Here is a 25249-nt window from a genome sequence, read left to right as displayed (position 1 = left end):
AAATTATGTATAAATTCCAGAAATCCTCAATGGAACTCTGATTTTCCATCCGGCATGAAAAGCATCATGCAGAAAAAGAGTCTGTTCGAGCAAATTACAAGAAAAGATAGATACTGAAAAAATGACATAATAGTACAAGTCAGGGCAAAAAACAATTCATGAAGCTTGAAGGTGCCTTTAATCACAAATTAAATATAACACAAGAGTCAGTTATAAAAAAAAAGAGGAGGCGGGGCATTATGGTGAAACAGAAAAAAGCCTCATTCATTAGAGAAAGAGGAAAGAGATTATTTATCTCCAAAGTGTTAAATTCAACTTACTGCAGAATTGATCAAGACCTCTTCAGACTTGGAAATACCCTACAGCAATTATTGATCACAAGCAGTGAATGTTCTACAGACCGTGTTTATGTGCCATAAAAAAAATGGAAAGGAAAAGAACTGAAGTGTGTTTAAAACATATTTAACTTTGAAACACACTCAACTGCTGAGTTAATGATTGCATGAGTTATTGCAGGAATGTGTACGAGGATAGATTATCTTCAGGAAAACATACCTGGCTAGATTGAAAGCATCATCGATTAAGCCTGCTCGATTACTGACAGAGATAACCTGTGAGGGGCAAGCAGAAGAATTGAACCATTTAGGGCAATGAAAGACTGAAGTTTCACCCATCAAAGCAGATTTTAGGGATGAGAAGAGGCGCTTACCTCATGATTCCTTGTTAATTGATTAATTAGCAGCCTCCAATTTCTAATATCATAATTAACTCTAAAGTAGCCAGTCTGGTTGACGTTTCCCAGTAGCCAACTTGCCTCTTCCAAAGCAGGTATTCTGTGGTGTTCTGAAAACAAAGAACAAGATAGAAAGGGGACTTGGTTTTAAATTTAAAAATTCTGAAGACACACCTGTTAAATTCTTTGGTTTTTTGAATATCCATGAAGACAGCAAAATTAATTTAAAGTCTAACAAAAATACTGTGTTGTATTCAAAAATTTCTTTATCAGCTCCGATATGGAGAGACACCAGCTGACATTCCTGCAGTGACATTTTACCCACATAGAATTCCAAGGGTGTCTTTTTTCTGACAAATAGTATTTATATGAGAGGTGCCCATTTTAAGTCTAGTACTCTGATTCCAGCCATGCTAAAATAGCTTTTTACAACCATAACTCAAATAATTCCATGGATGTGCCATAGAGAGGAGACTAAACCTGTGATTTAAAAAAAATAATCTTAAGTGTTTCTGTATGTAGCCCATGAAGCTTTTATCCTGGATTTGAAATTAAAGTATTTCCAGTTGTACAACTTCTAGCTACTAACCACTGAGGGGATCCCCTTTAGAGCTAGACCAAGTTAGTTTATATCAACTAACCCATTCTTCCTCTTTCCTCTCTTTTTAAGTAATCACTTTGGGGCTGAAAGTCTAAATTTATTCCAGTATTTGTACAAGCCAGCAGTCAGACAGTACAAAACTATGTGCAGGACTTCAACAACAAAGACACCCTGAACTCACAACACACACTTCTTTCACTATGAAAAGAATCATCATAGAAAGAATCATCATGGCAAGAAGCCTTCAATCTAGTAAATTATTCTGAAAAACTGATCATGAGCCAAAAGTCGCTAAAAATTCAGCAACACATTTTTTCCTACTATAATAAAGTTAGTTTGTGCATTTTTAAAAATAAAAGACAAATAAAAAAATTTGTTTTATTTAAATATAATTCAAACAGGGAACAGTTTGGTGTGCTTGAAATCCCTAAAAAGTAACAAATGGGGAAAAAAAAAGTTAACAATATGGTCTTAACAATTCACACACACTATCTAATACCTAGACTCACTAAATAAATTGATTTGTTTCAGCCTTTCTTATAATAAAAACAATTTCTGGGGAACTAATAGATGACTAAGAGTACCAATAAAAGTTATGCTTCTCTCTTGAATAAATATCTCTAGCAAACACACAAATAACTATCGTTTTAAGGTGCAAGGCATACAAAAAACAGCAAGACCACAAACCTAAAAACATCTAATTATGTGTTTAACTTTAAATGTATGGAGTTGCATTATGCACACAAAATCAGGTAAAAAGCTGCAGGATTAAAAAAGAAAGTCCTCTTCTCACATACATAGTCCTGACATCATTAAAATCTCCTAAAAATACACTTCTTAGAAATATTAAACTCAGAAAAACTCAGTTGTTGCCAGATCAATTCAATTGTTATTGCTCTTCTAGGGTTTGCCTAACTGACTTGTACCACTTTAATTTAATTATTCTATATAAACAATTGAGAAAAAAATTACAGAGCCCTGGTTTTAGTTAAAATATTGATTACATCCATTTAGTTATCTATGATAAAGCACCAAAGCAGACACATTCTCTAGGAGCCAATGTATTTAGCAGAAATGAGACTAAGTGAGAAAACCACAAGTCCTACAGCTCTGTGGGGTTCCCAGGTGTTCATACTGCTGAAGCACCTAAGCTGCTTTTGCCACCCAATCTGATTTGGAACAAGGTTTTAACACAGGGTGTCCTTTCTTTCACAGCTCAGTCCTAAGCAAACTCTCTTAGACTGCTATACTGATGCTGCTCCTCTGTTTGAATCCTTTTTCCACTGGTCCTGAAGTCAGAATCACCCAGCTGCTTCTCCATGCTTATGGAAGACTTGAATCCTGGTTCCTGTGTAAATCACTGGATCTTAGACAAACATCATTGTAGAAATACTGTAAAAGATCGTAACAATTTACAGCATAATGATAAAGTCATATTCTTAGAACAGATTTGAACCAAATACCTGCTGTAAAACAGGGACAGAAGAAATTTTAATCTGGATCTACCCCATCCTACTTAGTTTACCCAGTGTGGTGCTGTGTATACAGCCTGTGACCCCTAAATCTCAGCTATGTTTCTTATCAACCTAGTGGGTTTCTTAAGAGGAACAGCAAAAATGCCCACTTCTCCATCTACGAGAGACTGACAATGGCCATGGCGACTTTTAGAATTTCCCTGGGCCTTCAGGGGCATGCTGCCATGTGGGGTCAGGAGTAGCTGCTGTTATTTAAACTACCACCCGAACTCAGTACTGCTTTCTGCCTACGCTCTTCTCTTGCAAACTAATCATTAAATGCCATCACTGCTGAAAGCAGTTACTTGTTACTGGTTAAGGCCTGCACCTCTGTGACACCTAAAAACGCATCAAATAGGCTACGAGCACACATTAGCCAATATCTGGGAAAATAAATACATAGACATTTAAGATATATAGACGTTTAATAAATAAATAGGTGTTTTCAAAAAAATGTAACAAAGAAAGTTCTTACATTTTTTCCTGTTTGTGTATTTTAATTAAATTTTGATCTCCAAAATGAAGAAAGTGCTTATGCTTTACTAGGGTACTGAATGATGCTTGCCAGTCAAATATGACAAGTTCAAAATAACCTACTTCACAAGTAACAGCTGTGCAACACTTCCAACACATATAGTTTTAATGGAGAACTATATTTTTTCATTGGTCGATAACATTATTGCTGTTTTGGCCAGTTTAAATCCAACCATAACCCCTTGCTATTATTTTTCGATAAGACCACTCATGTGTTGACCTTCTCCTGAAATACAGAACAGGAATCTTTCATGCCTTTCTAGCTCGGAGAAGCAGGTGGTTATTTTAAGCTACTGCCTGATGCATGTACTTCACATAGTTCTATGTAATTCACTGGAATTTGATGTTTGAGTCTATCAATTCTCATGCCTTCCTATAAAAGAAATTCTTTCTTTTGGTGATTACAGCACTGAAAATTTCTACACACCTGGGCAATTTTTCCACTTACCACAAACACATTTATTAGTTTCCTGTTAAAAGTATTATATTTAGGGAAAAGGTAGTCATTTAGCATTAAACCCTGTATCAAACCATTCATGACTTTCTAAACAACAACAAAAACTTCATCTGGGAAGAAATCTACCTTTGATGGTTTTAGTTCACCTCTTAAAATTCAATCTAATATATATATACAGTTGTATTTGAGATTAAAGGAATTTTTTTTTTAAATCTTCCATCAGAAAGTGTTTTTCTATGGTCATGTTTTGTCTGGATGTCTCAGAAAATGACACTACTCTGGAATTTCCAGTTTTACCACATACAGAGAGGAGACATTCAGGAGGAAATGGTTAAATTTTATGACATTTGTTTTGAAGTAAGAAAATCAGTTAGTGTCTGATTCTCACTTTCTCTGCTCTGGAAGTGTGAGACAGTCCTCCAGCTGGTCCCAACAGCACGTGGCTTGAAGTTCTGAGATCTCCCAGCTTCTGAGCAGCTCCAACTCCATTAAAACCAGCAGCAACGATGGAAGCCTGCTCCTCCGCATGGCAACATGAGCACTTTGTGGGGCAGGTCTGGGCAAGGAGCACCCCTTTGCAAGACGCTGCTCCAGTGCTGACAAGAGCGTGGGCTCAACACAGTTCTACCAGCATTTCAAGTGTTCAGGCTCACACTTGTTATTTTAATGCTTCATTTTAAACAACTCTTAGCATACTAGAAAATTGATTTATGCTGGTAGAATCCCTCCTGGGAGAACTGAGTCCATTTTTCTGCAAAAATAACTGCACCAAAGTAGCACAGTTTCATGCCAACAACAGCAAGTGAAATTTTTCTGACCAAGAAAATGTTCCATGAGGAATTTAATCACAAACACAATATTCTGTGAAAAGATACTGGCTTTAACTAATTCTGCGAATCTTTTTGCAGGAACTGTTCGTATGGGGAGAAGGCAAACCACATAAAAAAGTTCTTTCCATCTCACTTGCCATGTTGCCATAGCTCCATGTTGAAAAAAAGTGTTTTGGTATAGTGAACAACACAATAAATGGAGCACATCAGGGGTCATGCAGGAAAGCTGAGGAGGGACTTTTTACCAGGGCAAGTAGCAACAGAACGAGGGGGGATGGTTTTAAACTGGAAGAGGGGAGATTTAGACTAGAAATTAGAAGGAAATTCTTTACTGTGAGAGTGGTGAGACACGGGCACAGGTTGCCCAGGGAAGTTGTGGATGCCCTCTCCCTGGAAGTGTTCAAGGCCAGGTTGGACAGGGCTTTGAGCAACCTGGTCTGGTGGGAAGTGTCCCTGCCCACAGGAGGGGAGTTGGACCAGATGATCTTTAAGGTCCCTTCCAACCTAAATCATTCTATGATTCTATGAATTATGATCAAGTTCTGCCTCACTTATTCTTTCCTTAGACTATGCTTCCATCCATTAACATTCCTATATGAAAGAACTCCTAATATCTATGGTGATACACAATGTAAGCAGCAGTTTTCTGTTAGGGTCTTTGCTCAGCTCTTGGCATAAAGGAGGTGATTCTGCCTCACCCTCAAAATTGTGTCAGGATTGCAGGTTTTGTATCTCTGGTCTTCACCATGGCTGGTTAAAGTTGTAAAGCAGGACTTATATATTTATTTTACTTCACAGTGCTTCCCTTCCTCTCGCTTTGGAAAGATAAAAGAGTGGAGTCTGCAAGTAACATAGGCCAAGGTCAGCAGCTGAGTCTTAGAAAGGAAAAGAAAGGGTATTTTTCTAATGCTGCACTGATGCTCTTTTCCCCAGTGGACAGCCAGCAAATCCCAGCTCAGAAGCAGCTGTCTTCTACAAAACACTACATGGAGGAGAATCAGACTGTCAAGGGGCCTATAGTTAAAGTAAATATTATATAGTAGGAGGTAGCATAACATAGTAAGCTGGGACTTGCTCTTTGGAAGGCAACTGCCCTGTTGAACGAACTTTCCCCCATCTCATGGCAATCCTGTGGAGATACTAAGAGGAGTCCGAACAAGAGTCAATTTACCAGAGGCAGGGAGGTCCATCAGAGGAATATTTCCCTGGGACATAACAAATCAGCCAAGGTACAGGAAGTGGGGATGGAAAGGGCAGGGAGGCAGACTGTAAAGCTGTGTCAGTCAGTTCAGCAGCACTTGCCAAGTCTCATAGAGATGTTTCCTACTTGGAGCCTGAGCACCAGAACAGACAGGCCGAGGGAACAAGAAGTGTGCCTTTGTCCAAAGCCTTGTCCACCTGATCAAAACAGATGTTAGCAAAACCTCCTCACTTGAGGTTAAGGTCACTTCTGGATTTGCAGAAACACAATGGGTGAGCCTGTGCGTCCACACTTAGTACTCCTTCAGCACCAACTGCTAATACCTCCTAAAAGCCCTGCTAAGTAGTTGCATTGTGGGGATGGACTGAGTTAAAAGCTAATCCTTGACTTTTTAGCCACCAATGATTTTGGACTGATCCCAAAACACTGTGGACATCATGATCATATATCATTATAGAGACCACAAAAGAGGCAACTTATCTAGGAGAAACAGAAACAAGCCCTGGATCTGTGACAGAGCAGAAGTTTGTAACACCAATGACTTCCACAGCACTGGTGAAATCTACCATTCAGCAGACCTGCAAGCACAAAAGGCAATGCAGCCATCTTGGTGTGATGCCTCTGACCTCAGCATGGATAGAAAGGCTAATCATGAGATACCTCCTTTCTTTGTGACTGGTTTAATTTCAGAGGTTTAATAGCTGCCACTCATCTGAAGCAGAATTAACTCATCTATGGCTATGGGGAGTGAACAGGGAAAAAGGTGGTGGTCACACAGCTGTGCAATACTTTGAAAGCAAAAGAGGCAGCTTCATTTCACATGTCCAGACAAACTGAGCCAGTAAAAGGGGCATCTGACTGCTGGTATATGAACTGATTAGGAGAACAATGGTTACATAAATGCTCTGGCTTATTGGGTAAGAAGAAGAGAGACTGCCAGAAGCACTTGCAAAATGAAAACCTTCCAAAGCTATGACTACATATACTTTCCACAAACAGGTGTGAAGAGCTACATTGAATATGAAACATCTTGGAGTTTATGCACTTTGTCAGGCAAGTTGCCAAGTCCTGCCACTGTCCTCTCTACAGGATTTGTTGCAAAGGACACAAATTACTTCTCATAAAGATGTTGCATAGTTGTAATTTCCAGTGTGTCTCTTCACCTTGGTGTTATGAAGAGTGGAAGGATAGAGCTCTGTTGCCAGGAGCTAGGGTGATCTGCAATTATCTTAATTAATCCTGCTCAGCATATTGAACAATTAGAGATCTGCATGCTTCACTATCTCTAGTATGTAACCAGACACAATCAGGATGTGTAGAAAGCAACCACTCAAGCATTCTACATTTAGTGGCTCTCACAAGACTGGACAGCAGCCTCTCAGCCCTTGTTCATGAAAATGCCAGTTGGCCTCCTGCAATACCTTGATGAGGGCACAGAAACAGCAGCAAAGAAGATGCAAAAATCAGCAATTCTCTCTCTTGTCCTTCTGGATGTATGTGAAGGAAGAGACTCTTCCATCAGCAGATAACCATCTCTGGTGAACTCTAGCACAAGGCAGAGGGTGTGTACTCCCCTGAAATACTGTAATTTAAACTACCATAAAAAAGGAGTATTTCTTGATAGTAATACACGTAGCTATTTCAAAACTGCCGTGGTTTCATTTCTCTCGGATAACACACAGACAAGACTAATTTTATTGAAAAATTTAAGTGATATGCCAAGATATCATAAATGCAGTCATTAATTTAGACCCTCTTCATTACTGGCAGCTGAAATGGGATATGTCGTCAGTATTACATGACAGACAACAGTCAGCCATTCATCATCTCTTATCCGCTCTTCAGGTTACACTGGAAACTTCTGTAGCAGAGCAGTTTAGTCAACAAGAAGGAAACACCCACTTCTTCCTAAAGAGCAGAGGGCATGGAAACCAACCTCATGAACAGCATTTCCTCCAAATTTGATTTGAATAACCACATTCAATTACACTCACATGAACAAGAATGTGACCACTCCCAAACTTCCAAATATCATCTGCAGTAGTTTGTTTCACCTCCAGCTTGAAGAGCTTTTCACAGACTACTCGCTGGGACAACACTGAAACTCTGTCCTCTGCACAACAGAAAGTTTTCAGGATTCTTCCTGTTCACAAGAACCAATCCTGGAAACTGTCTTTTCCAGTCTCAGAATCACTCTCACATCCCCATGAAACAAACATAGCAGCTGCAGAAAATCCCCAGAAGTATCACAAAATCATCTATGCCAGCCCCAACACATAACAGCACATGCAATGCATCACACATTGAGTACATCCAGGGATGTTCTTACTGACTTTTTTGAGGAATTCTCCAGCTGAGCTAGAAAACAAGAGGACATCCTTGCTGTCAGTACAGTCTCATTTTCAATGAGGCACAGCAATGACTGAGTGAGTGAGAAAGTAATGAGGAAGGACAAGGATAATGAGAGTAGATCACAGTGGCATTGATTTGCTACACAGGGAACTGATGACTCAGAAAGATTCCTCTTTAATTTCTTTACAGCAGCCACCCCAAAATCATTGCTCACACTGGCCATCATTAATTTGTTGATTTCTTGAAGGCATTCCAATAGGAGTAGTAGATCTTAAAAGAGTGGGTAGTAGTTTTATAGACTTGTTCCTCCACAGCACTCTGCAAGTAAAAGGCAATGAGGAAGCAACTGTGCAGATAATAGTGATATACTGAACTTTCAAGGCAGAAGGGAAGGGAAGGAGGCATGCATGTACAACCTAATGAGATGAGATAAGATGAGATGAGATTATCAACTCTCTCTGAAGTCATGGAGAATCTTTCTGTTAACTTCAATGAGAGTTCAACCAAGCCCTAAGGGAGAAGTTAGACCAGGTTATTAAGGCAGATTGTGAAACTGCAAACGGGTTTTTAAGTATTCCATAGGTGTTAATATTAAAAAGCATGGCCAATGTGATCTATTTCTGCAAAGCAAGGCATCTGTATGCTCTGACTAGCATATGTTTCCCAGGTATAAAGAAGGCCCTGGTCCTAGGCACATTTCTAGATCATTATATCATGGGAGCAGCGTAAATCATATTACGTTCTGATAGGCTGCAAACTATCAGGGCAAAGAAACACACACCTTATATCACTAGAAAGTTGGGATACTCCGATTTCCACTGATTGTGCACCATTCATTTTTAGTCCTTCTGCCTGATAAGCTCTATGTGACTATTATCTTTCAGTGACTTACAAAAGAAAAAAAAGGAAAAAGCAAAAGCTCACACAGGTTTCACACTTTCTCTAGTTAAATTTATATCAGAGGGAAATCTCTATACCCTTCTAATTTTACTGGGAGTCAGTTTTTGTTCTACAGCCCATGTATCGAGGGGATGCGTGGATCCTTCTTTTCCCTTCCATATAACCATTCTATTCAAGTCTCCACACTTCTTCCCTCACTCTCTTCAGTTCCAGTCCAAAACTGTTAGCTGATGTAGCATGAACTGCTAAGGAAATAGAGAAATATTTAATGAAACTTCTACATCAGGATTCCTTTTCTAGGTGTTAAAAACCCACTGGTATCTAGCCCTAGCTGTCCTCAGGATGATAACTATTATGATCGTGTAGGAACTGAGGAAGGAGAAAATAAGTAGTAAGCAGAATAATGCACTTCTGAGGTCCAGCATATGGTTATCTAATAGAGAGAAGAAATATTTTGATAGATCAATAAAGAAACTCTTTAATGACAGTAAACATTTCTTAGCCCTGGTACAGACTATGGATTGGAGTAAAAAATGCCAGAATTCTAAATACTTAGCATTTACTAAGTCATACTCATCAGATGCTTTGCTATAAAAACATTATATTTAACTTTCACCAGTCAATGAAGTGAATTGCATTCATCAATTATTTGATATGTGTTGCTAAATATAAAATACTTAGCACTTAGGTACACATTTCTATGTAAAAGCTTTTCATTATACTGTCTAACTTCTGTGATAATTATAAATCTTGCTTGTTGCTCATCCTTCATTCCTCCTCCCTCCCTTCCCAACTCTCCTTTTTTTTTGCAATTCATTTCAAGAAGTTAAAAGTGGGTGCAGAGCAACTAAACAATTATCTAGGATCAATTTCAAAGAAACAGTTGAGGAAAACACAAGTATGCTTTATGAGATTCCACTGGGAGGAAAGTTTATTTTTTACCTGATTTGTTAGACACCCATATAATTGCCTCTGATGAGATGTGGCTCGTATTTCCTACTGCAATTGTTAATGGAATCTGCCACAAGTAGCTGCAAGACAAAGGAGGGGGAATCTAAGAACAAAAATACTGAACTGATTCTTCTCACAGCAATCAGGGATCATGTCAAAGAAATCAAAACACAATTTCAGTAGCAGTGTAAAGATGTGGATTCTAACAAGTTACTTTGATTTTGAAATGCATTTGCTGTTAGCAATAAAACAATGAAAAAGACATTCGTCTTAAAAAAACCCTACATTATATTTTACATTTTTCACACACTATCATCATACGACGATTTTTTTGCAAGGCTTTCCTAATTTAACAAAATTATTCACAAAAGAGGAAATAATGATTTCCCATAGAAAGAAGAACACTTTTTAACATTTATTTAGAAAAAGAGAACCTCCAGGTAAAACATGCTTTGATTCACAGGGACTCCAATGTTTAAAAGTAACATACCCTTCCAGCAGCTCCTTAAAAAGCTCTGATGGGCTTTCATAGCTGCTGGTTTATAAGAACAAAATAAATGGGATGGATCTCCACTTCTTTGCACCATTTACTATCACTTATGTATATGAAAACTGGAAAAAACATGCTACGTGTGGATTTGGAGATATGCTGGTGTAATCAGACCCCAGCTTTCTCATATGGCATCACAAATTGTTTCTCATTTGGAATAAATGTTATAATTTACCTATGACTTCTATATAACATCTTTACCTCAATAAGCAGAAATTGACTATATGATAAAGTCAGTCTTTTGGGGAAGAGATAGAAAAGATGAATTCCTGCATGTCTTCATCATTACCTCTATTCCTGAACTCTCTCATTTCAGCAGTCAGTGAAAGACCAGGCATTTCCTCACAGGCCTGCCATGTCATTTTGTACACCAGTCAGGGAAGCAGTCAGTAACAGTACTGGTGGTACCTTTGCCTATGGAGTATGAGTTCATTTGAGCAAGGCAGCATGGCAAGAGAATGGCCCCAACTCAGTTATCTCCACATGTTATATTTAAATACCAAATATGTACAGAATTTTAGACTGATTTAAGTAAAATGGTGCAAGGATGAGTGTGGGCAAGTTCTTGATGTCCACATCAGCTTCTCTCCTGCTGGCACACAGCATTGCAAAACTAGCCTATGGTACCGAAAAAAATAGGTTTGCTCCTTTCCACTACCTCAGAAGCCTGCTCCACTGAACTACAAGCACCATCCAAGTGTGCCACAACCACAGTTGACATGTGCTGACTTGCAAGCATTGAGCCTGGGAACGTGTTTGCCATTCAGCACTAGAAACCACAGAGATCATGCACCGTGCACCACTGAATTCCCCCTGTGCCCATTCTGTGAGAAATGGTAGGCTACTGCAGCAATTTCTGTTCCCTGCTATTCTCAGATGTCATCAATAATACAGGGATTATTTCATTCTATTATTTCAAATGCCAGATCCACCAAATACTTCCAGAAATTAATAACTCTACATATTTGATGTGAAGGTGCTGAGAGCACCCCTGCTATGGTTGATTTGGCTGCCAGGACTCAGGGTCGATGTGAAGTCCTAGCCTGGCTTCATCACCATGGACTTGCCTGGGGATCCAGCATTTGGCTGCTGCCTCCAGGCCTTGCTTGGGGGCTGGGGATGGAGATATCCTTGTTCTTCTGGCCCTGCTGCTGGGCTCAGCTCCTCATACCTTCATGAAGAGCCTCCGACATGCACAGGGGTTTGCAGCACTCAGAACAGAACTGCATGTGCTGGGAAACACTTGTCCGTACAGTACTGATTCAGCAGAGAGGGAGATATATTTGTAAAACTGCATGGCTGAAAGAGCTGTGAGTGACACTAGAAAGAAAACACGGCATTTATTGCCATGTGAGGGAGAAGAAAAGTCCCCATGTGATTTTGGGTTCTCTGTATGTTGGTATCATGACACACTGGGAAAATTACTATATCTACTAATGTACCGAAGACACACTCCACAGGAGCACATGCACTGGCAGACACTTTTTGGATAATTAAGCTGTGGTATCTGAAGATCCTACTGTCTTTATCAGTCTGCTCAACTCTTTGTGCTGGATGTTACCATCCTCCATAGTGCAGCCAGCAGAAAAGGGTGCTCACTGGTGCATTAGCTTCTCCAGTTCTCAGTCGGGTCTTCACACAGAGTTACCTTCATTGAAGGCTTAACTAATTATCTGGACTGTGAACTAGAGTAATGGAGTGAAAATGTACACTGTGTCCTGCTGCTTCTGCTATAGCAGCAATAACTTCTGGGTTTGACAGGTGAGGGCAGTCAGAAGATGCTGCAAAATGACGCAACAGAGAATATTTGCAACTCTCTTAATATCTTATGCCTTACTAGATACCCACCAGTGTTTTACAGTCTATCCAAAAAAACTTCTAGGAAAGACACAATCTTTAAACATGCACCCAGTTCTAAATACTCAGTTCTCCAGAATGAAAAACTGTGATCAAGAAAAGTGAGGCAAAATTAAGCACAAAACTCATACATTATTTGAAAGAACAAGAACTGTTGTGTCTGAAAAAAAAATTAAAGAACTGCATTTGCGTGGTATTTTTATGACTTTTGGGATCAACGCCTACTGAAAATGTTATACTGCAAAATAAAAGATACTGAGAGCCGCCTATGTATCTTATTTAAACACATATATACACAGACTTAAATATAAGTGTATGAACATATACATGGACATGTAAGTTGCGGAATCTATACAGAGATGGTTTTTATATTACTTTATATTATTATTTTATGTTACCTCCAACTAAGATAAATCCTACTGAAATAAGGACAGATCCTTCTCTGAAAGGTGATTTAGTTGTGGATCAGGAGTCATGTAAACTACCCAGAAAACATATGTGAATTTAGTTGGGAAGTTTAGTACTGGTATATTTAACTTCTATCTCCCCAAGATGAGAGCCTTACTGATATTCTCAGCACTTTCCAGAACCTCAGCACTTTCCAGAACCTCCAAATCTCTTCCTTTTTGGTTACTGGTTTACCAGGTGGACCACAGATTTCCCTTTAATAGACCTCTCCACAACTCCACTTTTCCTGCTTGTACAGCTGCTATTCTTTGCATGTTTATCAGCTCTCCCTTTCCAGTCCTCTTCATTCTCAGTAAAACTGCTGCTGCTCTTGCTGAAGAAGCTGTAGCTAACTGTTTTATCCGTATATTTCAGTCCCAGTTCCAGTGAAAATAAGAATCTATCCCTGAGGGACCAGTGGCAAGAGCAGCAGGACTTGAAACAACCCATTTGGTCCATCTATCCTCTTGAATATGTCTGCAGGAATCAGATGCCAGTTCAGGTAGCGCACTCATCCTTGGTTAAAATGGAGCTCATGAACTGCATGTCCCATCTGCCTGAGATGCTGCTGAGCTTCAGAGCCATCCACACATAATGATCCTCTGGATACAAACCTGATCACCCTAACAGGGACCTAAAAGCAGACTACTTAATTGTGGGGAGACTAAAGGCTATTTTAGGAATTTAACAAAACAACTTTGAGGATGAGGCAGAGAGACATCTAAAATTGGAACAGACATGGTAAATATGAACTGTGCTGAACATAACATCGTTCAGTCCTAAACGTCTCAAGGAGATGTAGGAAAGGGGGATCTTATTAAAAGGTAGTATAAATAAGCCTTTTGCTGATGACTTACAAGTGAGAAAGTGTTAATGTGAAATAGTTAATTTTAGCTTGACAGGACAACATGTGCAATTAAAGTGAATGCATAGGTGTATTTTTGTTGTTTTTTTTTTTCTTCTGCATAATACAGAAGTGTGTTAGCATCTCCATTTAGCTTAAAGAATAATCAGACTTGTTTGATAAAGTAATACAATCGTACATCTGCCAAGGCACATGCAATATTAGAAACTAGCTAGTTATGTTGTGCTTGGATTATACAGATTTTTTTTGGTCTTGAGCATTACATAATGACTGCATAGCCATTATTAGTGTACTTTATCTCACTCAGAAAATAATTGTATTTGTGATGAGTACTTGCTTCCACCTTGCTTTCACACCTTGATTTTCAACAAATAAGAACTGAGATCCCTTCATGGCCAAATTCTGAGACCATAAAGTATTAAGCAAATGTGATGCCTCACACTTCTGCCTGTGATGAACAGTAATGTTGTAGCAACATTGGACTTTCAGTGAAACAATTAGTTGGCTTCTTTGTAAAAAACTATGCAAAGTCAAAAGAAGGCAGTAGATTATTTCCTTTTCTGACAAAACAAAGATCTCAGGTTATTAAAAAAGCCAAGGTTCCTGGAGTTTCAGATCTTGCACACCTTTTCAACTAATTTTTCACATTAATGAACTTTTTCACTGAGATGTAAACCCACACATTTTCAAGATTCATCCTCCCAGTAACCATAATGTCCTAAGCTTCTACCCACTGCCTCCAGTGAATACCACATTCTTTCAGTGTCATTTCACCTTTCTCTCCAGATTAGGATCTAAACAAAGAAGTTCAGCTATTTCTAGTCATTACTCACAGAACAATGAAGATATCTGCTCAATATTCAGAAGCTTATTATCTGTGGCTGCATTACAAAGAATATACAAGTAATGTGACTGCTTCGTGTAAAGTGAAAGAACATCTGTACCTAAAATACCACAGCAGAACTTAGCTAACCTGCTTTTTGAATGTGAGAGAACATAAGCAACCACATCCCTCTACATCCTTCTGCTTTTACAGACCTCTGGGTTAAAGACTCCTAATGTATCCTGCTGTTCTTTATACAGAAGCTATACTTAATCCTTATTGTCCACCTCTTTTCCAGGTTAGAAAGCCAGACCTGCCCTCCATGCTTTGAAGGTATGTCTACCATGGATTAAGAATGGCTAATTCTTTTCTCTTCTATGCTCTTTATACATTTTAGATACTCATTTCCTACTAATCCCTACTGTTCTATTTACTCACTTGGCTGTGTCTGCACACTGAGATGATGTTTACAGAAAATTACCTACCGTAACTTCAAGATCTCTTTCCTGAGAGAAAATATTTTCTTCAGAACCTATCATCGAGCATTTAAGTTAGACTGAGCACCTAAATTAGGAGTCTTCCCCAGATGTATCACCTTTGCATTTATCAGCATTAAGCTTCATTGGTCATTTTATCACCATGTCAACCAGCATTAAGGGATTCTTCTGAATCTTGGTAATTAACTGTTGGTTTTACTACCCTCACAAAGCTCCCATCACCAGAAAACTCTATGATCTTACTCTTCCATGCCCTTTATCACATCACTGAATAGGAATAACTTCAGCACAGGTTTCCTAAGAATTTAATGGGTTATCACCCTCCACTGAGAAATTCAACAATTTAATTTCTCACTTTTTGTTTATATTTCTTAACTGAGATCTTCCCTCTTATCCCAGTATAGATTAGTTCCTTTAGGAATCATTAATGACGAAGTCGGACCTCCAGAAATACAGAAAGAACCGGCAAAATGACAAAAGGCTAGATACATCTAGATAAAATGAAGATAGAAGACGTCTACTATATAGATTATATAGTTAGATAGAAAATCAAAGGAGGAGAACTATGACAAGGTAGAAGAACAGTACAATGTGCAGACTTTAAAAAAAAACTATTATTTTGTAGTACATCTAACAACAGAAGAATAAAGGGCCAAATTAAAATTCTATGCACAAAAGCAAATTAAGCCATCTGCCTCTTAGCAGGATATAAGAAGCATAGTTATTTTAAAGTGTAGTGGCAATCATGAACTTTAATTATTGAATGATTTAGGTGGGAAGGGACCTTAGGAGATACAATTCTCTACTCAAATGTGCTAACAGAAGAGGAAAACAACATTTCTTTGTAGGTAGAACAGGCAATCAGAGGAGGATATGCAGGCTGTACGTTCAGGGGCATCACATGAAGTCAATAAAGTCAAATGTGGAAAAGTATTTGCCATCTGCTTTTTTTCTCTAAACCCAGTGCAAAGCATCTACAGAATTACATTCTAAAAACCTGAACACCAAAAGCTGTATGTTCCTTTAAACGGCTCACTAGGCTGAAAGATATAGCACAGCACCTATGGATGGTCCTGTCCATGTAGTGGCAGCGGAAGGTCAAGCAAGATACCTGAGGGCACTTCCAAGGGCACCAATCACCTGTGCAAGCAACTGAACAAGCCTCTCCATCCACTCAGTGCTGACAATGATAACTTCCACAATTCCCAAGAAAACTTTCAATTCTAACTGAAAAAGGCAAATTTTCAAAACCAAGAGGCTCATAAGAGAGAGAAGACTTCAGCACAGATTTTTATCTATAGTATTTCGAATAGGCACTACTGAAACATTTTATAGTTATATATATATTTAAATAAAAACTTTGAGTGTGCTGATTCAAAATTAATTTTGGCTTGAAATACAAGTTAATTGAAGGGAGACATTAAAATGAGGTAATGTAAGGTACTGAAATTACGAAATTGAAATCAATGTTCTAAACCAATTTTTTGCTTTGAATTTTGTCCTGATTGAGTACAGGGAAATGTTTTGATACACTGAAAATTTATGTGGGATGAGAATCCATTTCTTGCTCATCTGTAACACTTACTAATCTTTGTACAGTGTTTTGAGAACATAACAATCTGAGACTTCATATCACTAAAGGATATGATTAAAGCTATTTAACACAAAGATAAAGGGAGGCATAAAAATAATTTAAGAGTAATAAGAAGAAACTCCAATAGTAAAACTGACGGGTTAAGAAACCTGGCTCCTTGTTTTAACCACCAGAACTTAATATGAAAAATGCCAACTCTTTCTCCTTAGTTGAAGTCTGGTACATCCAGGGTGGCTGAAGCTGAGACACAGGTACCAAGGACCCCTTGGGTGAGCAGTGCTGAGCCTCAGGAGAAGGCACCTTCCCAGTATGGCCCTTACCAACAGTGAAGGCTCTTTGATTAGGTTAGGATGCTGACAGGGACATTTCTTACCAAGGGAATACCTTGCTATGAGCCATCCACATGAACTCATGCTTTTGAGATTTCAGAGACAAAAGCAAAGTAATGAGAAAATGTGACCTTTGGGAAAGCAAGTAAATCTTACAGAGCAAAATGAAAACTAAGAATTAAAGATCTGTATTTTTACTTCAGTTGCATACTTGGCTGATCTGCAAAGACATATGCAAATAGTGGCCAGTAAAAGAAACATTTAGCTGCATGGCTGTAAAAGTTTCTGGCTAAAACATTAAAGTCTATTATAAAATAAAGGAAACAAAGTTGATAATATGTGAACCAACTAAAGGAAAGTGTGAAGTTTGGACATTAAATCAGCATAGCAGGAAGAGACCAGAGATCTCTCCTTTCTTCTCCTTTCCATGATGACTGCAGTTTCTGTAAGCAAGGCAAAAGAAGGCCTTTTGTTTTCAGTGAATTTTGAATATTAAGACAGTGGAAGGTTCAAAGAAAAATTGTTAAAGGAAAACCTGAAAGCATGTTCAACTAATCTATGAAATTACAGGCCTTGTTGCCGTGATACCTTGAGGCATTTATTCCTAGGCTGAGACACAAGTAGATGTGAGGTGGTGAGTGGGAAACAAGTGAAAGCTGTTGAACAGTACAACAGCTTTAGAGCTTCCTACTACAGAAGGAGATTATACATGAAGTAGAACTCAGCAGTACCAGGATAAAATTTTGTAAGCCAAAAAGAAAGATTTCTAGAGTAATGGTGTTGGAAAAGACAATTTAAAAGCATCATAGAGATTTTCCCAGGTTATTATATAGCATAGTATCTTATTCAGTAAAAAGTATTTCAGGTTCCAGGGGAAGCTGATGTGAGTATCACAGGAAATCACATACTTTTATTGTGATCCTACAGTGTTAGTTCTGTCTAATGGATAAGGAGCTGATGATATATTCATGTTGTGAATGTCATTCTCACCAGATTGAAGAACACAGAGATTTCATTAGATTTAATACGTGCCAGTAAAGTGACTGTAGGCTGTGCCCAGAGGCACAACACAACAGAAGATGTTATTCCTGCTCTCACAAGTATTACACCTCCTACACTGAGCCATGGTATCAAGGGATGCCTTGTACCCTGTCAGCACAGAAGATGGCAGATAGGATGGGAAGATTTCACTAACTTTGTAGCAAAGACAAATACAAGATGAAAAATGGGTAAAGGAGAACAATTTGAAGTAACTGAGAGCAACTAAGCAGAGCTTGGAGCATATTCACTGGACTAAGGTTGGGATTCTGGGGTTACACATGTTCTACCCTCACATAAGACTAACAAATTGGCCAACAAGAAAAAGGTAAGCTAAGGCAAAAAAAGGGACACTGTTATTAACACATGATTACATTAATAATTAGAAAAAGATTGCAAGAAATAGATTGTGGAAGTGTTTACTCCAAGATTATCCTGGACTATGTGGGGTAGAGGCATTTCCAGCCCCTTTACAAAAACAAGGTAAGAATTTGCACTTTGGTGGACTCTGTGAAGTAAAGACAGTGTTCCAGCATAGTCTTTAGGGGGCTGTAACTGACTGCAAGACAGACTGTATTTTTTTCACACATGATTCCAGACATAATGGAGTTAGGGTGCCACGTAACACATGCAGTATTGTCTAAGCAGATAACATAACTGCAACTGAGGCATGTGTTACTCAGAAAACAATCACCTTTATGTTACCATCTACACCCAACAGTGTCAAAACCTAACTGAGCTTTTTGTGTCAGTTTCTTCTTTCTCACTAATGGCTCACCTATGGAGGAACTCAACTTTGTAGTCAGAGCAACCCAATAGATGCCTCATAGATGAGCAGAAATCAATTTGTAGAGCAATCTTGCTTTTTAACTACTAAGATTTATCTACTTTGTCTGAGGTTTTCAAAGGCTTTGATCAGATGTGTAGCTGGATGCACCTAATATGTATTTCAGAGAGAAGCAAAACTTGGGGATTTGGAAGGTATTTGGTATTATGGGCTTATTATAGTTTTGAATACAAATTATACTTAGCTGCATACATGGAGAAAATGATGGATAATCTTTATAGTTTGGAGAAATATTTAGAATTGCATGAGAGGGTGACTAGGAAGCTTATATTCCAGTCTTGAAAGATGCTAGCACTTCTGAGATGATTTGCTTCTGATGGTAAGCCTCTTTATTTGCAGTTCTGCCTCAATACAGCAGCTAATTTTATGTATTTGTATATTACGTATGCTTTCATTTAGAAACTCATGTTAAAAAAGGCAATCATATTGGTATATTCTAGAATAAGGGTTGATAGTTGCTTCTAAAGGCACCTATTTCTAGGAGAGATCATGGTTTGTTTGGGGTTTTTTTGTGTAAGGATCTAAATACAAAGGTATGGAGGAAAAAATATTTCCAGTGCCAATACAGTATTGCTGGAATGTATTTTAGAGGCATGTATTTTTATACAATCATTGACACCATAATCCATCTGTAATCAGCACAGTGATAAACATGTTAACAGCAATGTATTACAGATGTGGATTTTGTAGTTTTCCTTTACTCTGCCATAGTCCTAATTTTTCCTGGATTTTACAAGAATCTTTGGAATAATTTTCAGCAATAAGTAAACCTAGAGCTGAAGTAGGGAAAACAACTTATCTTCTTCAGGAGTGTTCTGCCAAATAGAATGCCCTTACCTATGCAATGAAACCACAAAGTCCCAGACATAAGAAAAGGCTTCAGTGCTGTAACAGCAGCACATGCATGAAAGAGCCCACGCATGGCTGTGCAGTGCAGGACTGCCCTAAGAAGACAGCACGCATATTCTGTTAAAAAACAGCTGCATGTCTCCGGTCACCCCATATAAACCCCACTCTCCTTTGGTCTTATCACTTTTTTAAGAGTGGACACAAGGTATTTCAAATTAGTTAATTTGAACTAAATTACCCAATTAGAAAAGAAAAGAAAAAAAAATTGCATTGTCTGATAATAATAAAATATTATCTCATTATCTGATTACTAAATCTTCTAGAAAGCTCTGTCCAATTTTAGCTTTACATATCATACCAAAATAAATTCTATATGAGGTGGTTATATATATTATGGGGCTCTTTAATATTGACTCATTTCAGTGTTCAGTGCTAGCAGAGTACTTTACTAAATTTAAGAAAAAAATTGTGGGCAAAGAACATATACTACAAAGTCTTTGTCAGTACATGCTTTCTCCTCCCTGATTAACATTACCTTTTTACACTAAAACACAAAAGGCTTCATATTCAAAAGTGACAAGCCGTTTTGGGTGCTGAGTCAGAGATGGATAGAAGGAAGCTGGGTTTAAGCAACATTAAGTGTTTGTTCTAACAGCTGCCTCTTTACCTTCCAATAAAAGGCCTTAAACTCTCCAGCATCCTCTGTTCCGCCTTGCACCAGCGCAAAACGTCCTTGCAGAACTGCACACGTGGTGCTGATCACGCAAACCCCGTCTCTGTAGTGTCCTTTACCCATGAGCATAGTCCTTTGACTACAGATTGCAGATCTGAAATTTCTCTGAATGTAATGAGGAGAGGAAGGATGTATTATGGGCTGGGACCCTCCAGTAGGAATAAGAGTAGCATTTTAGCTATGCCTACAATTCTCCAGTATGTTCTCACAGACCTAATGCCAAGCATTTTTCAGTGTATTCCAATGCTCACTTCTGATTTTTCCTCAGAATATTGTGAATTTAAGCAAGATTAAAAAATAATTTCTATGACAGTTTCTCCTTCCTCATTAAACATTCCTAGGAGTCCCCCATCAAAATATCTTCTCTATAAAATCTGAGATTCTATTGACCGTGAAGGCTCACATACAGAGATAAGGAGAAAAATCCATTATTAGCAACTTAAGAAAGCAAAACGAAAAAGAGGTAAAAAAGGAAGCAAGTTTCATCCTCTGATCTACAGTGTAGAATCCACATGTCTGATTTTTACAAAGCTCACAAAATATGACATTTATCCACCTTCATCCCTCCCATTACCCTTGTCTCTGCCAAATGCTGTTTGGGCTTTCCCCAGTCTGTTCTTTACTTCACTAAAGCCCCCATCTTAACCACCTTCTCTATTTCCCTGCTTCTCCACATTTACCTATTCCAGCTACCCAATGTTAATGCTCCCAAATCTGGCTCCTGTCTGCATTCCCTTTCCCTCCTCTTGCATGTTAGGCAGCTCCCCACCAGCACCACTGCCCTGATTTTCCTCTTTGCCTCCCCACCTCACTCTGAATTAAAACACAGTGCTGTCCTCAAGTACATGATCCTTTCCTCACTGTGAAATTGACTTAATTAATGTGAGCTAATTAACTAGTTTGGGTATCTAGCAATTCCTGAGAGTTAGTATTAGCAAATAACATGAGGAAAGTGACACAATCTGCAGTGATAATAAAATGCTGCAGCAGCTTTTCCCTGTCAGCCTAACTTCTGTCAGGAAACGAGTGCTGCCACCGCACAGGAAGTAATGACACAATACCCCAATTTTGTCTTCTTTAGCATTCTGCAAATTCTAACACTGAAAGTTCGCCATATCCTGCACACCAGAGCATCCTGGAAGTTTGCCTAGTAAGAAGCATTTCTCACAAACAGAAGCTGTGGAATAGTTTTGGATATAAAGTGTTAAATTACAATTGGCATTTCTGAGATCTTGAAGAGACATCAGCACAGATTTGTGCAGGAATAAATTTTAAGAGCACTTCCTATTCTGATTTAATAATAATGCAACAATCAGAAGATCCTCTAAAAAAAAATAAAAAAGAAAGGCAAGGCAAAAGACTGAGGACTTTCTAGTGGCTTCTATAGGGAGAAAAGTCCTATTGCAGCAGGCTGTGCACAGCACAAGCATTGGGCTGGCAAACCACAGCACCCCACAGCAAAGGCACTCATCTTGCACATGCCCCTGGCAGGCAGGCTGTCTCCAGGTCACTCATAGGAGCAGCTCTTCTGCCTGCTCCTCCAGAGGAGCTGCACTCTCCACAGCACTGTCCTCTCTCAGGCTACTGGGGTTAAGGACTGTCCCTTTGCACACTGAAGGACAAAAGTTATCGGTGTCATAGAGCTGTCCTCTACCAAACATCAGGGCACATGTAAAGACAAGGAGCTCCCCACACTTTCTCACTCTTCTGCAAGAAAAAGTATTTTCAAGTCCCTGCTTGCCCAGCAAAAAACCTGGTTAAATCAATATCTGGCTGTGTTCACATGCAGTTCTGGGCTCCACTAAGAATTCTTGATTTTTTAATCTCATTCCTGATAATTCCATTTCCGCAGAGCCTAATACCAGTACCTCCCTTTCCTGGAGCCTATTGCCTTCATCATTATTGCAGCTGACATAGAGGCACTCAGGTCAGTCAAGATGAAGCAGGGCACCACGTCTACTCCCTAGGCAGCAACTCAAAAGTTGTTTCTAGTAGAAATGCTGATATAAGTGTAATCTTTCAGGTAGAGTAAAGATGAAAGGCATAACAAGAAAATACTCTAAGGACATGAGAAAATGGAAGATTAGAGGATATTTCCCAGAGACAAGGAGGTAATGAGTACTTCTTTTTTTCTATTTATATTTTGCTAGCCCTTTTTTCCTCAGGTTATGGAACAATATTGGTCCACGTTATGGTCCTTTTTATTACATAATTAATACCACATATGCTACATTATTCTGCAATTGCTCTAAGAAGATCTCAAAGATACTTATCAGCATTCCCCTTGTGCTCCTAACATTTCAGTTTGTGTTCAACCAGCCTCTCAGCTGATAAGTGGACAGAGTGAGCTCTCCATCGCTGCTCAAGTGATAATGCCATACAAAAAAGTAAGAATACATATGGCAAACCATGCCATTCCAAACCAAGCTATGCTTTCATTATTCAAATAATTATCAGTAAAGTGACAAGCACAACCCTTTTTCCATAAAGCCTGAATAAATGTGCTTTGTGCAGGAAATTCAGAAGAGACTTGAAGTGAAATAAATTCTGCAGTTAATCATTTATCTTGGAGTGAAGCAAGTGCTGAGCAGCTCTGCTGCCTGTTGTAAAGCCTTTCAGTTGTTGTAATTACTACATGGCGTTAGACCCATGAGTCTGTAGAGCTCTAGTTTTGCTGGTCATGTCCCTGGCTTGCCTTATTCAACTGAATTTTCCCTAGTCCAACTCCACGGAGAAAGGCACAGAAGATTATTACCACATTGCAGCTTGTATGAAGACACTGTATTCCAATTTGTACCTCTTCCTTTTTTCTCTTTCCTCAGAGCTAGCTGTGTTCAACACCTAGCAAGACATTTCCCTTTAGGATATTATCCTGAACAAGCAAAGATTAGCTATGGAAACTGTGTGCGTGATAAGAACACAACTGAATAAGAATACAACTGAATATTACCTCAGCAACGTGAACTTAATTATTTTGATAACATTTGAAAGGTGATTTCTCCACTTTTGAAGGAACAAACTCTGTATAGTTTTAAAAGGCAAAACTTATACCCATAACTAGAAAGCTTTGGTCTGCTCTTCAATACAGTATATAAAAGGTTTATGGGTTTCATCAAAACTGATTAGTTTATTGTCTAGACCACAGATTATTTTTCATAAGATTTCTTGTCATATCTGTGAGCCATTCTTGTAATGATGGATGAGACTGGTGCCTTAAAATCATCATTTTCTCTGTCAGCAGGGAAACCCACTGAACCCTGTCAGATGGAATATCACCTTCTCCCCTGTAGCCTTATAATGTAAGGGCATAATCCATTCTCACAGGGGTATACAGGAGTCCAGGAATGAACCTACACATAAATAAAGGACTGCTATTCGGGGGAAGAATATAAATTATACTGTTATTACAGGTTTTAAACTTTTGCTTGGATAAGCTGAAATTGATACAGAAACATTGTACCAACCGCAGGCTTTGACATTCAAATCAAAGCCCAGTGATTTTAGCCCTTCTGAGGAATGGCATTCCTAGAAATTATGTCTGTCGTTAGTTTTATTCTCTCATTAAATGAGAAGTAAGGATCATTTAAAGGTGTAAGTGTTGAGTAAAATCTACGTTCACTTTGTGAAGAAATGAGATTATGTACCTTCTGTAATTTCAAGTCAAATGTTAGAGCTGAGCATGCTATACAGTCAATCCTACACACACAAATATATACAGTTATATACATATGAGTCTTGAAACACATTCTTCTTCATTTACAGAGAGACAAGTAGTCCAACAGTTTCTGAGGTGGAAAAATAAACTACATGTAATCATTCTTTTCTGCAGTAAAATTAAAGACATAGTAATGGACTAGGCAAAACTAGGAGTAAACCACTGCCAAATCTATCAACAATTTTCACTTTCACCGTTCATCACTTAGAAAAATCTGCTTGCTGCTTGTATATTCCTCTATATGATTTCAGAGAAAAAAATTAAATATGCTGCTTCACATTTCATTTTCAACAGTTAATTGCTGCATAAATACATAGCATAAAGGAAAGCACAGACATTTTATAAAACTAGAATGGTTCTGAAATATTCAGTTGTCTCTTCATTTACATTTCTTATGCAGCAGATACATGTGAAAGACCTGCTCTGAAGTGACTTTTTCTAAAGGAAGGCAAAGTTAAATTTGCCTAGAGAGGGTCTGAACCAGAAGTTTAAACTCCTCATCACTTTGAAGGCAATATAACTGACGTTTATTGTCATGCTATGCCAAACTACAGCCCCACCTCTGGATAACTGAAGACTATGTGGCAGATGGATGCTTTAAGAGCCTTCCAGTGCATATCGTGTTGTCTGTTTTGATGATAAACTCCTGGAAAGGTCTGGAATGGTACATTTTTCTGTGTTTTGTGCAGCTCTGCTATTTACGATGTTAAAAATGATCGTCACGATTAATCCATAGATAAACCACTCTAAGGAAGCCAATGTCGGCTGCTCTGCAAGAGCAGGGCCTCAAATGGGGCATAAATACCATTTTCTCCCCAATATTTACAGCGCCTATTATGGCTCCACAGGGAGCCATGTGTCCGAACACCTAATTCATAGGTTGCGCAGGGGAGATGCACACTGAGTTTATTAGACTGTGAATTAGGTCACTGATATGCAACACCCTCAAAGCCTGCAGGTTGTTGTTATATATGTACAAATATATATATATCTATGTGCCTCCCACAACATATACCTGTGCTACCAGACCCT

At 38.6% G+C, this 25249-nt stretch overlaps 1 protein-coding gene across 1 annotated transcript in view; it reads right to left on the bottom strand.

Moving 5' to 3' along the window:
- Window positions 1-25249, bottom strand: part of LOC104545025 (thyrotropin-releasing hormone-degrading ectoenzyme-like) — a gene marked incomplete at its 5' end in the record, with an annotated part of 89160 nt that overhangs the window by 39975 nt on the left and 23936 nt on the right. Inside the window, 3 exons of the mRNA XM_010190053.1 lie at window positions 556-611; window positions 710-843; window positions 10065-10153. Of these exons, the coding sequence (XP_010188355.1) occupies window positions 556-611; window positions 710-843; window positions 10065-10153 (279 nt within the window). The remainder of the gene's footprint in view (window positions 1-555; window positions 612-709; window positions 844-10064; window positions 10154-25249) is intronic.

This window comes from Mesitornis unicolor, unplaced genomic scaffold (genome assembly GCF_000695765.1).
Source record: "Mesitornis unicolor isolate BGI_N332 unplaced genomic scaffold, ASM69576v1 scaffold16588, whole genome shotgun sequence".
NCBI lineage: Eukaryota > Metazoa > Chordata > Aves > Mesitornithiformes > Mesitornithidae > Mesitornis > Mesitornis unicolor.
Note: the sequence above shows the minus strand (reverse complement) of the source record. Positions and strands in the feature narration are given on the sequence as shown.